The sequence below is a fragment of the Hoplias malabaricus genome, chromosome 2 (genome assembly GCF_029633855.1).
Source record: "Hoplias malabaricus isolate fHopMal1 chromosome 2, fHopMal1.hap1, whole genome shotgun sequence".
NCBI classification, from domain to species: Eukaryota; Metazoa; Chordata; class Actinopteri; order Characiformes; family Erythrinidae; genus Hoplias; species Hoplias malabaricus.
In genome coordinates, this window is record NC_089801.1 from 73809021 (window position 1) to 73824436 (window position 15416).

Sequence of the window (15416 nt, forward strand, 5' to 3'; positions counted from 1 at the left end):
CAGCAAATTACTCATTTAATGAAACTTATCATTGCTGTCCAAACATATAACTCCATTTTTGAGGGTTTTTAATTCACTACACCATTTGGACAGAGCTGGCCTTCACGCTGAGAGAACATTTCATAGTCAATGGAACAATAGAAATGCTCCAAAATTACTTGGTTTTACATTAAAATTTTTTTCCTTCTGTAAATGTACTACTTTGGGAGATATATGTTTTAAATTTGACAGTAATATGTTCTCTCGCCACGTTTACTGTTTATGCTTTGTGTCTTATAATGTTTACGAACAAAGCCAACTTTATGGTTGTCATTAACAGCTACAGTTTGAGTCAAAATTTGAGTTCTGTTTAGTTCTCTTCTGTTGGGTTCTGTTTTGAGTCAAAATACAATTTTTTGAGCCAATGGAAAGAGGGTAGAACTTTCAGGATTTTTCTAGACAATTGTAAATGTCAATATTATTGGTTGAAGTAAGTAATTTCAAAGAGGAATCAGTGATGGAGTGGAAAAATCCTGGGGTATTCCTGCATTCCTAAATCTAGAACCTATCCTTTTTTCCCTGCATTAACAGACTGTGGTAAACAAGAATTTTAAGTTACATTTTATAAATCACGATAAATATGAACAACTAACAATCATTTTTAAAATTTATTTGATCATTTTCATTAGTTTTTGAGGTTAATCAGTTTTAACAGTTTACTGCGTTACAAACCTTCCGTAAGAGAAAAAGGATACAACGAAATTGGGTCAGTCACCCGAGTTGTTCAAATGTAGCCACAAACCCATCAGTGCTGTGTCCCTGTAATTATCACAATGTGATTGCTGACCTAAATAGCACAAGAGCAAGAATAGTTATCAAATATCAGCATGGCCTGGATACACGAGCTTTATCAAAAAAAAAAAAAAACAAGACTCACAGCTTCGTTTTCATTTAAAATATAAAATAACTTTAATTTTAACGTACAAATTTACATGAAAAATGCAGCATTTGTGTAGTTACCAACAGGACACTGTACATATGGGAAAGAGAGGACAGATGCAAAGGGAGCTGGTCACATCACAAAAAAATAAAAAAAAATAAAAATAAAACAAAAGACTGCCACAGCTTAAAGACAAATGAGTTAAAGGCCTCCGATTTATCTGTACAAAGATGAATTACATGGACAAACAAATCAGCCACAAATATGGTGTACTATACAAATAAATATACCACATCATACAATACGCATGGGAATTAGTGACTAGAACAACTCTGATGTACATTATTGTCTTTATACATGACATATTCTATCCCTCTGGCAGATAAATTCAGAGGTAGATTTTTTAAACCACCTAACTTTACACTGATGCATGCATAACAACTGTCTAGTCTTCCAAAAGATGGACCGGAAATGACTGCAGACGTCATGTCAAAAAGCATGTTCCCTAAATTTAAACATTAAAATTTAAGTTGTAATCAATCTAGCATTTTAGAGCCTAATTCACTGTATCAGACTAATTCAATTTGACTTCAATATCAGCCACTTATTATTGCATACAAATGAGCTGTGAATGCGCTGTGCCACTTTAAAAAGAAAATCAGTGAACAGAGAGCGTAAAGCCACTCCATTTTCTTGTTTTCCCCATAGGACAGAACCTACTGTACAGAGTTTATATTTCCATTTTATTCAAATTAAATTGTGCAAAGCAGAATATGCTTAAAAATCTGGAAGGCAATTTTATGTTCTGAAAATATCTCGCACTACCTTTATTTGATGCACTTGTGGAACATGGCAATAATTTGATTCATTCTACTTATGATTTCGAGTCACAAAATGTTTTCAAAAAGCGCCTTTGAAAGTGTGTGCCCGTGTTTGAAGCAGGAGAAGATCATGTGGCCAGCTGTACACACCGAAAGAGGCACAAAGCAGAGGTGAAACGTTCAGTTTGTTGTAGGTATTGTAGTGTATCTTGTTCAGAAGAGTAAACGTCTGTAGCTACTGGAGTTAGAGAAAAATCAAAAAGTCCTGCCGTTATTTCTGATGCACCCCACATACTGAATAATCTTAGCTCCTGGAGCACTCAACTGCTGCAAAAATCCCATAACGAAACTAGGTAGACGATGGAAAGACTCAGCAGTTTTCCTAACATAAAAGACATATGCTGAATACGACACAAAGCCACAGTCAATGGAAGCCGCTTCAGTGGCCTGCTACCTGTTGCACATGTTGCTGGGCAACATGATAATGACAGTGATAATGATGACGGTGATAATTGCTATAAGGAAGGCTGTGGTCATCGAGGTCGCTTGCGGGTGACGAAAATGAGGACCCGGCGAATCGCAATGAGCCGGTCTTTTAATGAGGTCATAGCCAGGATGGTGAGCTGGGCTCTGCTCTCCAGCGGCAACACGGCCAGCAGCCACCAACTCCAAGCCGGCCCACTGGGGTTCCCCTGAAGAACAGAAACAGCAACGTTAACGAATTTGCGTAAGAAAAGTGTAGTAGTAATAACAACCAGTAAATTATGTGACCAAAACTTCATTATATTTCATTATATGACTTCCTTCGTGTGTTATTTTATAATCAAAGTACTACTTTGGCTAGTGAAGACTGAAGTCGAGGGTCACTGTTTTCTCAAACTGCCACCTTTCATCACTTAAATGTGGCTAGGAACTGCCTACAACTGCAGGAAAAAAGATTTGATGGAACAGCAATAGGTCCAATGAGAAGTCTGCTATTTTTTCTCATGGCGTGTAAGAGGAGGCAGAGAGCCAATCAAAATGCAGCTGGCAGAATCCAGCCTGCACATGCAGTAGACATACAAATGCAGCGCTTGTCCGTTTAGAACTTGTGTACATGGCTGGAGCAGGGGCAGAGTTTGTATAATTCAAAATCCAGTGGGAAATGAGACATGTTTCAACTGAATAGAAATATTGTCCAAAACCAGACAAACTGTGCCAGGCTGCTGCACAACGAATCTTTATGATCTGCCAATCTGGCAGCATACAGAACTGGGAAAGAGTACACTGCCCTGCTTAGCCTTCCCTCCATTTTGGATTTTCAACTGTCATTGCTCTGTGCCTGCCCATCTTCATTTCTACTGGTTGAAGTTTCTCCAAGTCAGAGTTCACAACTTTGAAATGGTTTGAACAATTTCGACGCTTGGCGGAGCGGGGTTAACTGCATGCAGGCACATTTGTGGTCCATCAGAGACGACGCAGGGTCCTAAGTGAGATATGCTTCTCTTTTTCCCTCTCTGTTGTGTAGGCACTCTCAGACTCTAAATGTGTGCTGTGTCTTGGTCGAGACTGGCAACACTACACGTTTGACACGGACCATTCTTTGTTCGCGTCATTCCGTGAGTTCAGAGTTTCTCTGAAAGGCGGGTCAAGAAACTGTCAATCACAGCCAGAAAAGCGGTGTGTGTGCTGGTGGTGGTTCGGTATTCCAAAAAGACGACGAAGAAAACACGATTGTGGACCCGTTCTTGTGTGTTTCGAGGAGGAGAGTATAGACCGTCTCCTGCAAAGAGAACTTGAGGTAATGTGTTAAGATATCTAGAGCATTCCCTTAGTATCTTTTTTCCACCTGACAACTGCAGCCTCCCTCTTTCTCAATACTGTGTTTACATAAGCGTGCCAGACAGCGCCCTGTCCTCCTATTGGTCACCGTCAAGGAACGGCTGTAGGATGTGTCTAGGCGAAACGATCCCAAGATTCTGCCATGCTAGACTTTTCGTCGTGGTGCATCCCAGACGCCAGATCTCTGATCTTTGATTATGTCACACTAAGTGACCGATACTCTGCCCCGTAGCTCATATTTGATTCCGACGCTGGAAATTTGTCAGATACGACAAAATTGTGCCAAAATCGGGCTAAATTCGCCTACTGCCTACTGCGTCTAAGAAGCAAAATTTCCAAAGTTGGTATGTAAAGCCCAAAGTCCATGTAAATACAGAACCAAAACAAACGGATTGATTTGGAAACAGAAACAGAACTGATTCAGGCCTGTGCTGATGTTCACCTGTGGCTCTGGGTCTTTGGGAGGCAGGTGGCCAAAGTGGCTGAGGATCTGGTTCTTCATGTTATCTTTGAGAGAGGTGAACCAGGCTGTGGCCTGATCATACACAGAGTCATGCAGCTTCAGCAGCTCTGTCAGCTCCTCCCCTTCAACCTGAATGTGATACACACACACACACACACACACACACATCAGGATGGAAGACCAGTGATTTCTCACACACTCTCACTCATTTCACCTCTCTCCCAGACGTGAGAATCACACACTCTTTGTCATCATAGTCTCACCCTATCCTTTACCTTCTTGTCCTCCAAATATTCAATCTTTGCTGTGTTGTAGCCATCTCTCTGGCCATGAGTGAGTACTTTGAAACGAGACACTCCAATGGTGTCCACCACTGAACGACCGTCAGGGAAGAACTTCACATCTCTCACTTCCAGCATGCACCCATAGTCAGCAAACCTGGCAACCAAGCACAGCTGCAAGTTAGACGTAAATAACTACTCAAATTTTAATGACAGGAAGGTTGAGGCCTTATAAACACAAAACATAAACATTCTGTTATTTTCATAAGAAAAATATATTAGACAAAAAAGTAATATCCATTTGAAAAAGGAGTTTGTGATACAAAATAACTGATATTTCAAAACAAATATACAATATAAAGGTTTAATCAGCTCTGTACTAGAGTAAGAGAAAAAATGCTCTACAACTGTATCATTATATTAATAGTTCTGTAGAGGAATATGAAATAAGATCACAAAGAAATCTTAAACGTTAAGCATACTGTTGTCGAAAATGCTTAATTCCAGACAACAGTCTGGGGTGTCTGCATGCCACTTAGGGGTTAATGTGGAGAGACAGTTTTGTTGTACACTGGGAAACAACTATAAAAATGTTTATATTTAAAGCTTCCATTTACTTTCCATTATTATTAACACTGTTTTATTTCTTTCATATGTTAATTACAAAGTCTGTGCACTGGCAAGTGCTCCCTTCTTATAGCTACATCCTAAAACAGACACAAGTTTTTTTTGCAAAATTATTGATTCTGCAGAAAATGTGATTCCACTGATTCAACTGATTGGGTTTCTGTTTATTTGGCAACATCTGAAGCAATTGTCAATGCAAAACGTGGAAACTATATTTGATATTCGCTGTTTTCATCAAATCTGTTGACCGTTTTGTTAAAAACATCAACTAATGTTATATAACTTTAGTTTAGATGGGTCACGCCCACTTACCCTTTTAACTCGTCCGAAATGCACATGCCAAACTGTTTAGTTCCTGTCTCCATGGCCCTGCGAATCATTAGCCTATAGCGAGGCTCAAAGACGTGCAACGGGCAGGGGATTGTGGGAAATGCCATTGTGCAAACAAAGATAGGCACTTCCACATTCAAGCTGTAATGGAAATTTTGAAAGATTCAATACAGCATTGAAAAATGGCAAACAACGACTGAAGAACCTGAGCTGAGTTTCAAACACTGCCTTATTTCTGCAATAGGTGGCATTTTGGATGTAAAAAGAACAAAAACATGCAATGATGTATGATGAAGTGTAACAGGTAAAAGGAAAATTAAGATAATACTCACTTAGACAGTTCCTTCATTTCTTCTTCGTGTACCTTCCTCCTTTCTTCCAGCTCCTCACTCAGAAAACGCTGAAGCACTTCCTCCATCAGGAAAGTCTTATTATACCCTCTAGCGGCCAGATACTGCAATTACAACAAAGAGAGTCCTACTAACTAGTATAAAACAGTATAACTCTAATTTTTAAATGTTAGACCTTCGTGATGTGTAGCTACTTCCGGTATGTGGCAATTCTGAATGATTCAGATGTGAATAAGTGATTACATTTTGGACAAGAGCGCATAACCATGGCCTTTCAACAGTTTATAATCACACAAGGAATGCAGAGCATGCCTATTTATTTTCAATTAAAATATGCAACCTGCCAGGAACCAACTCAAAACCACAGTCATACAGGTTGCACTGATATAAGAATCATATAAGAGATAGATGAAGAGCAAGAAATAAAGGGAATTCAAGAACGGTGGTTTTATAGAAGAATGCATACTTCTGAGATGTTCTCCTTGCATAGAGGACAGTTGGGGTTGTGGTCCAGGCAGCGCTCCAGACACTTGAGACAGAACATGTGTCCACAGGGAGTGGTGACAGGCTCATAAAACAGTCTGGAAAGAGAAGAGAGTATTAGATCAATTTCAAACAGTGGGCCCCATTAAGTGTATGGCGGGATATTTAACGTCTTTAATAAACAAACAAACAAAGACCCACTAAAGGACAGTCGATGTGAAAATGCAAACACCTTTAAGGAAATTACTCAAATTATAAAAGCCACCTTCTGAAATGATAAACACCTTTTGTGGCCATGGTAACACTGAATGTTTTTTTTTTGATGTGATAAAGTTCTGATTTTACCTCATGCACAATGAACATTCCATATCTGAGCTGTCCAACAGCTGCGAAGGCACCAGCCGTGTGCCACTCACAGCAGGGGGTGTGTGGGAAGAGCAGGGTGGATCTGAGAGACAAAGACCAATAACAAACAAGATAAGTGTGTAACACTAAATAAGTGGTAGTACAAGCACATACAACAACGCTGGTGCCCAGGTTCAACCACAGAAGGATAAATCATTCTAAAAAATCATTTACTTGACACAGCTCTAGCTCTGTATGTCACTACCACATCATCTTGCATCTATTGAGACTCATACCTTGTTTGGAAAGTTTGCTAGGAGGTCCAAAGGCATTGCCATCACCCGGACACTTTCTCTTAAGCCCCATATGAACAGGCAGTGAGGAGAGGACAGCTGCCAGTTTCTTGGAATCTTCTAAGCTACTCGAAGGATGGTTTAAGGATGAGGGATTGCCACCATCACATGCATTACTGCTCATCAAGGCAATGTCCTGTGAGATAAATACAAGACAGCTTAAGTAGAAAGACATTGTGTGTGGTCCAGCAGATGTTAGTCAGTTGATTGTTTTGATAGTTAGGGTCATGACAAACATGTAACTGTATCTCAGATGACCTTCTCAGGTGCTGAGGTCGTTGGTTACAACACTTAACATAGCACTTAATGCATTGCTGATGTTCAGGACAGTGTTTTTGGCAACATTTCTTTGTGGCATCCCACCACACACACACACACCTTTGCTGTCATATTACATACATCTATATATCTACAAATGTTTAGGAGATGCTTTTTAATACAATAATGATGATAATAAACAACATGCATTTATTTATTTAAAAAGAAAAACCAGACATGGTAGGTAAAAAAAAACAGACATTTAGTCATTTAGTGCTTTACTCACTCTTCTCTTTCAGTAATAGCCTGTCAATATCTATTCTGTTAGTCATAGTTTGTAGTGGAGATGAGGTTTCAGTAAACGTGACTACTGCTCAGAACATTTTATTCTTTGACTGTGTCAACGTGTTCTTCTCGCACATGTACAAGGAAAGAATTGCTTCCCTTCACAAACCTGCATTTCATTCAATAGTACACCATGCTTTCTTCAATAAAGAGATTTCCTTCACTGAAAATGTGTAAGCATTTTAAACAAATAGAGCCATAATATTCAGTTTATCATCATGTTACACTACAGAACTTAAAACTAGGTAGATATCTTATTTTCAGCAATGATTTTTGTGAAAATCTGTGCCTTTGACCCTGGTGATTTCAGACACTGGGGACATTCTGTTCCCATGACTGAGTGAACGTGTGCACGCACCTTTGAGCAGTCAGCTCTGGCCCCATCTCTGGGCAAAGAAGAATGGAGTGAGTTAAGGAGAGATAAAGGTTTGATGCGTGGAGTGGGGCCTGTGGCCTGAAGGGGATGTAAAGGTGTGTCCAGACTGTCATCTTCAAAAACCGAAGAAAACATCTCACACAGGACCTGGAATGAAAGACAAAAGCGTGGCAAAATAGCTTTAGTTTTATGCTGTTGGAGTAACAGGAGGACAAATGTGATTTAACCACCCAACCAGGTTTGTGACAAGCACGTGATCACGTACTATAGGCAGACTGCAATGCTAACCAGGCGGATATCAGCTTCTATTCAAGTTGTCTTCTGATGCCCCTTTTACACATTTCGCACTGTAATCCAGAAACGTTCCAGTGTATGTGAATGCGACCACCCGCATCATTCATCCCAGATCTTACCCAGACTTTACCCTCTTCCCTAGCTCTAGTGAACTCCTTGGGAAATGTTGTGGAGTTTCTCCTCCACTCCTTGTACAAGAGCCGTGCGCCACGCCTAAAGCACATGTTTCATCTCCCACTGTGAGAGTGCGCCCGAGGCAGAAAATCTCCCGCTGTGAGCTGCACGTGTGAACGACCGTTCCAGGACATCTCCGAACCCGATACTCCAGAGCTTCTCTAGAAATTCTCCGGAGTGCATGTGTGAAAGGTGCATTAGTCAAAACTTAAGAAACACTTTTTACATCAAACATGCCTTTTTGAGACCACTGAGGGAAGATTATTTGTATGTTTACCTTCTGTGCCTCCATTTTGACAGATGCCCAGTCGGGCTTTAGTGCTACACAATAGAAGTACTCCAGTAAGGCCTCTTCTCTGCGACCAGCACTGCAAAATGCCTTGGCCTTAATGTAGTGGGCCTGTTAATCAAAGAGAGAAAACAATGCGATGATAAACACCATGATGGAAATGTCCATAAAAGAAACACAGACTAAAATAAATAAATAAACAAACACCTTGGGAGGGGGTGTCGCTTTCATGATTAACCAGAAATATGAGAAAATCAGGAACTTAAAAATTCAAAATACTTGGGTCAACCCATTTCTGAATATATCCAATTTAATTTTATACAATATACACAATTGGGCTGCTTAGACCGAAGTGAATGGGCAAGCAGCAGCTCTCTGAATTACCCATGGCTTTTTCAAGCGGGCTGTGGAGAATTCTGAAGTGCTATTGTGGATCATTCTGTATGAGAGTTTCAAATGTGGTTTGTAACAGAGCATAGCTCATGATGTCATGCAATCTTATTTACACTCTCAAACTAAGGGCCGAACATGGGTGTAACCTCAGCATGGGTTTTGTAGTAAATTAACGTATAGGTTTCCTTACCTTTGCCGACAACGGTTTTAGCCGGCATAGGCTGTCTCCATCTTGAACTGCCTGACTGAAATTCTTCAAGTCCATATGCAGCTCAGCTCTCTGTGATAGCAGCTTACACGTGGAGGGTGCTGTGCGGGGTGAAAGAAATGGAATATAACTACATCATATTATAAACTAAGACATGCTTTACAGGTGACACCATCTTAGAATTGTTAATTAAACTGACCTAGTATTAAGGTTTTTTTTTTACATTTACACATCACAACTGGTATTAGGGCAGGTAATAATTTCCTCCTTGGGGCAAAATAAATATATGCATATCCATTCGCAATCCAACCATGTGGATGTAAAACTTTACAAGCCCGCCTTCAGAATACAGCCTCAGTCTTTATTGCGATGAATTCACTCATGGCACTGCGCAAATACGTCACACTGCCCATCAACCTTTAGGTGGCTGGAAATAAGCTTAGCGCAGTCAGATGATTCTTTTGCACTTTAAATGTCTTTGCTTGTACTGATCCTCTTACAGTTGTATATTTGGCCGTATAGAGAGCTTCTCCACAAAATCAATCATACTGGCTTTCCTTCTACCACAAAGAAAACTAAACCCATTGTCTACGTTTTGAAATTTTAAGGACTTTCCTTGGCTGAGACTAGACAATTTATGCCAGGGACACAGCTACTGGCTGAAATATACAGGTCCAAAAGAGAAGAGAGGGGGAAAAAAGTATATAATAAAAACATCAGAAAATGCAGGGCTGGTGGAAGGAGGCAGGTTTCTAACCCTTGTAACAGCAGTTTATGTATAGATCATGTTCTTCTTGAAAAAAACAATAGACATTAACAGAGTATTAAAAATGCATTAAAATGAATCTCTGTTAGCCTATTAATAAGCTGTAACATTGAATAAATAGATAATTGGGATTCTTTCAATGATCGGAAACATCTAGAATCTTTCAAATAAAATGATCAAAGTGTAAAAGTCCAAATCCTGCCGAAGGTTTGAAAATGAATTGCTTTACCAGTTTTAAAAACAATCAAACAAACCCTTTTTAACCAACATTTTCCTGTTTCACAACATTACATAACCACCACATGTAAACAAATACATCCGAAGCATCTCAATAATAATCTAATCTCATCTGATAATAAAACGCTATGTATTTGGACTCTATCTTCACATTGTTGAAACGGTAGAAACACCTGTGTGACAAACGCTATACAACAGATGGTGATCCGGCTAAACTAGGCTTGTTCTATTGCCCATGCGTAATTCACATCTAGCAGAGATTAGAAGGACAGCTTGAAGGCTTGCACAACTGGTAGGGTGTAGGCGACACTGTCTGGTTAAACTAGGTTTGTTATGTAAACTGTCTCCATTGGGTTTAGAAAAGTAGGACAAATGAAAATGTATATGTTGTGTGTGCTTTCAAGTATTTTAAATGGAGCCTATATAAAAGATACTATTATTTACACCTCAGTAATGAATAGGTCAGACACCACCACAGCTATGGCACCAGTGTCTTAAAGTTCATCACTAAACTATAATGTACCCTGGTCATTAGAGTCACCAAATGGACATATTAGTCTCATTACATCTTTGCTGATTTAATGCTACCCCTGTTAATGAACAGGAAGAAAGAATATTAACAAACGTGTCATGATGACCCAAACTTGGTCTACAAAATTCCTCAGCCAGCACAGGAGTTAAAACCAAGTCCCGCCACATTACAACTGTCCTAAGAAAATGTCTGTAAAGTTGTTCCACTTTCATTTCTTAGATAAGCTTCTCCTTTAACAGCCAAAAAACTCTGCAGATCCTACAGTTATAGATTTGGAAATCAAGACCAAAACTGTCCTAAATCAGCTGATTCAAAATGTTTATTCCTCTTTTTAAAATAGCAAGGAAACCCTGAATAACATATTGTCATCAAGTTATTCATTCACTTTAAACCTCATAACTTAAACTTCCAGCAAAAACTATTTTTAAAACTCTGCACTTCAAACTGTCCTCAGTACAGCACAGACCTAACTATATCTTAATGTCCAAGGTCTATCGTTCATAAGCAGTAGTCTATTTATAACGGCCATTGTACAACATGGAATCCAGGTCATCAGAAAATGAGGCCCGCTCTCATCTGCTGTTATAAAATACTGTAACAGCGTGATATAAGACCAAAGTTAAATCTTCTTTACAGGAATGCATGTTGATATAGAAATCACTTCAGTAGCGTTAGAAATTTATTAGACAAATGTTTAACCAAACTGAAAAAAGCAGGATTTTATCCAAGCTTGGTTTTGTGTTTCAGTCATTTTAATGGATTTGTAACCTTCGACAAATCAGTTACATTGTAACGTAATGAAGATGCACTTGAATCTAGCTCTAATTTAAAGATTGTGTTAACATCCGCTGACATATTCATAAAACACTGAATATCAGCACTGGGCCACAACTCCTACATCAGAACACCCTTATAAAATAAATATACAGTGGAATCTCTACTAACAAACTTTCCAAGAAACTAACCGGGCATTTGAATACTTTTTGCCTCCACCAATGAACCATGACTCTAGAAACAAACACGAGCCTCCGCGAGCCTGCGGCTGGAAATGTCCACTGACCACAATCGGAGAGTCTCCCAGCGCCCAGACTTGAGTGAGCTCTTATGATTAGAAAATTGTAGCTTTAGCAATTTAGCATTAGTGTAAATAGCAGACATTGAAATGTGTGCTACGTTAAGCCGTATCTACGCTTCGTCTCCCCACATTCACCCACCTACTCTCCGTTATTCCACCCACCCCCACCTCCCGTCATACAGCCAGTGTTACTCCTCCAGCCAGTCGTCACATCTTCAAGGTAGCGATGTGTAACCACTTAAAACTGTTTTATTTATTTTTTTATTGCTGTTTCCACTGTATTTAGTAAGGCTACAAGTATTTTTTTTTTACTAATTTGAGTGTGTTGTAAACACATATCAGTGCAAAAAGGGTGACTCTAGAAACAAACTTTTCCACTTACGAACCGGGTCACGGAACGGATCAAGTTCGTAGGTACAGGTTCCACTGTATTAAAAATGGGTCAGACAGATGGGATCTTAATAAAAAAAAGCTGAGAACATTGTCAACAGACCTGTAATTCTCAACCACTTTTACATCTAGATGCTGCCAATGATTAACAAAGCAGTAAGTGTGATTCTAATCAAACTTCACTGTCCTCATTACCGAGAAACATGATATGGCCCAAAGGTTGGCTGCTCTGCCAATGTGTGTTTTAGTGTGGAAAGCTTTGCTGCCATTTCTCAGAGCAACAGGAAAACAGGGCCAGACTGTGGGCATCCGAGAAGTGTCAACTGAGCATATGTGTTTACTCTCGGGCTGCTTTCACAGCATGTTGTGAGATGAGACAAACCGCCAAAACGAACACCCACGCCGGCTGCATCACTGTGGGATGTGAGAGACCAGAAAAGAAAATCAGCCAACATTTTGATTCATAATGCTGGAACACTGCAATCTCTTTTGCACTGATTAAGCCATAAAAAAGGCACGAAACTGCCTGTAAGATCCAGAAAGCTTTTTTCACAACTCCCCCTGTCTCCCTCATAAGTGACCTGATAGAAAATATCCGTCTGCATTAATTCTATTTCTCTCTGCATCATCAACGCCCCCTCCAACTGCCTTATATAAACAGGTCAGAATCCAGGGCCTTGCAGGCAAATTTAGGTCAGACGCAACAACAGGCTACACCGAGTTGGATATGAGCGCCACTCAAAAGTACACCAAGTAACTCACTCCCTCCACCCTGAGTCTGAGCCCTATTCCACTCAATGGGTAATAAACGACAACTACAAGGGGGTAGGGACGTCTTTACAAACCTCATTTATCAAATTACAAACCTAACACTGCAGACTGATTATGTTAAGCCTCATATACAGACCAATGTTTATGAAACAGAGACTGATACAGAGCTGATTAAACTTGACTTTCTAACTTTGCATATTAATTATCTCATGCCCTTCAAAAGCTTTATAGCATTGAATTCAAGTCTGGGAATCTCAGCAAATCAACCCACCCTGAGGTGAAATACATGTGTGCCTATTCTGTAATATGTATTGGTAGAAATCATCAAGACAGAATGCTGCATAAATTTGCTCTATTTACTGTACTTGTATATTTCAGGCCAATGAAAGAGCACAATGTCGCCCCCTGTAGTTGGTGGATACCTGCCACCAGTCTAAAGTAGGTCAGTCACTCCAATTATAAAACTAAAAATGACTACTAGCTAAAAACCCAAGTGCGTAACAAGTACATGACCCGATTCATAACGCAAAGCATCAGTTCGTACCGAGTTCCAGTGCAATGTTGTATTTCTCCAGGGCGCTGGGGAGCTCCTGCTTTTTCCAAAGGCTCTCCCCTTCCAGCCAGCACCTCCTCGACTTGCTTTCGGCCGTGAACCACTTTTCCAACAAGCTGCTGAGAACAACGTTAGACTTGAGGGCGCTGGGGTTCACCTTAGTGGTTTTAGTGCGGCAGCTCTTACAGTCCTTGACCGCGGGGTCTTCCAGGCAGCGTTTACACAACGTGTGGCCGCACTCCAAGGTCGCGGGCTCGATCAGTAAGCACCGGCATATTGGGCACGAGAACAGGTCGTGGGGCTGCTGAAACTCGTCTTCGTCTGGGTCCTCGGGGCCGTGGGTGGGTTTCCAGGCTCGGGCGATGCTCTCCAGGAGCGGCCGGACCTCCTCGGGCCGCAGGCGGCGAATTTGCCCCGCGGCTCGATACGAGTCCAGCGCCTCGGGAACGCGGCAACCGCGGGAGAGAGCATCCGCTTTCCGCAGATACAGGCTCCGGTCGGGCTGACGGAGCTCTGCGAGCTGAGACGAGTAGATCTCAACAGCTAGGTCGAAATCCCCCGCTCGGCAGGCCTCGTCGGCCACCTCCAGCATCTCCGGGAAAATGGCCGGGTTGGACAGCTCGGGTTGAGGGGCGAAATGCTCCGCATGGCTCTGCTGCTGGAGCCCGGCGTCCATCTTGGAGATGTGTACCGAAAAATAATTAAGAAAAAAGTGTAAAGAGTACCTAGAAGAACTTCTAGGCAGTGGTTTCGTTGGTCGGCACCAAACTGCCAGCCCTCGTTGAAACCATTGGGAAAGTTTCTAACAGTACTCAGTGTTTTTTAAGTCGTCCTCCTGGAGCCGCTGTTACACCGGTGTTACATGTTTCCACAGATCACCAGACACCGAAGAGCGTCCGGGAGGAGACCCGTGTCCACCACGGAGCCAGCCCCCGTGAGGGGAGCAAAACACCGGGGCTTTGCATCAACAGTACTAATTCTCACGGAAAAAGTTAGAAAAAAAAAGCTATTACGTGCCTTAGAGAGGAATATAACCCCTGAACCGGAGCTATGAGAAACTCCGAGATAATAACGTACTCGGTATAAAGAGCTTTAACGGGTCACTCGTGTCGTAGGCCTCGGACCTGTTCAGCATTAAGACGATTCTTCAGTAACATTAGAGATACCAGAAAGTATGAGAAGTAATCTAGAACAACGCATACGGCCGGTTCTCCGTGGTTAGCGGTGTGAATCGTCGAAGGGTGAAAGGGCTTTTCTTCTTCTCAGGCGGCTAACGCGGAGCTATAAACCGACACTGACTACACGAAGCAACAACCGAAAAAAATCTGCAAAACAAAGCGTTTTAGACGATAAAACGCCGCTTATATATTTGAGGTATGTTTTAAATCACAAACACGAGTCTCCGGTAAGTGGTAAACACTCTGAGCCGAATCAGTAGTCTGTCCTCTCCGTGTTTTATATAAGAGCTCAGATCTCCGGCGAACTGCACTTTGCGTAATCCGTCGAACTGCCGTCTCCTTCCTCCTCCTCTCGGGACCCGCACTGAGTTTTCTTCTTTTCGCGCTCGTTTCTCCGCTCCGGTCGTTTCCGACGGCTCCTGTTTCCCATTCTAAACGGCACCCAAAAGTCGACTCATGCGAAATTACGAAGACGAATTTATTGTAGTAAACGTGAACAGACGAAACCGGAGATCTACCGTCCTCTCGTACAGCACAAAAACACCAAACACTTACAGCCCGCCCACCGTCAGGCGAACGTAGGGTCACGTGACGCCCATGGCGCTCTCCCATTGGTGCTCTATGTGGCCCGCTTATATAATGAAACAAGTAGTTGTGTAACGGCGATGAGACGTTCGATTCACTACAGTGAACCGATTCTCTCGAACAGCGTGATTCAACTAATCAAACATCTGATTCAATTATTGTTTCCTAAAATTTTTCTATCGCATCCCCTGTCTGTTCC

The 15416-nt window shown here is 41.3% G+C and overlaps 1 protein-coding gene across 1 annotated transcript; it reads right to left on the minus strand.

Annotated features, from left to right (window-relative positions):
• Positions 1-933: 933 nt before the first annotated feature.
• On the minus strand, positions 934-15190 carry lonrf2 (LON peptidase N-terminal domain and ring finger 2). Its single transcript, XM_066661480.1, has 12 exons — positions 13446-15190; positions 9113-9231; positions 8518-8640; positions 7755-7919; positions 6737-6929; positions 6441-6543; positions 6079-6193; positions 5595-5716; positions 5245-5403; positions 4300-4462; positions 4004-4153; positions 934-2432 (listed from the first exon to the last, which is right to left on the minus strand). The coding sequence occupies exons 1-12, from the start codon at positions 14128-14130 to the stop codon at positions 2274-2276; spliced, it is 2256 nt and encodes a 751-aa protein (XP_066517577.1). The 5' UTR covers positions 14131-15190; the 3' UTR covers positions 934-2273.
• Between the last annotated feature and the right edge of the window lie 226 nt (positions 15191-15416).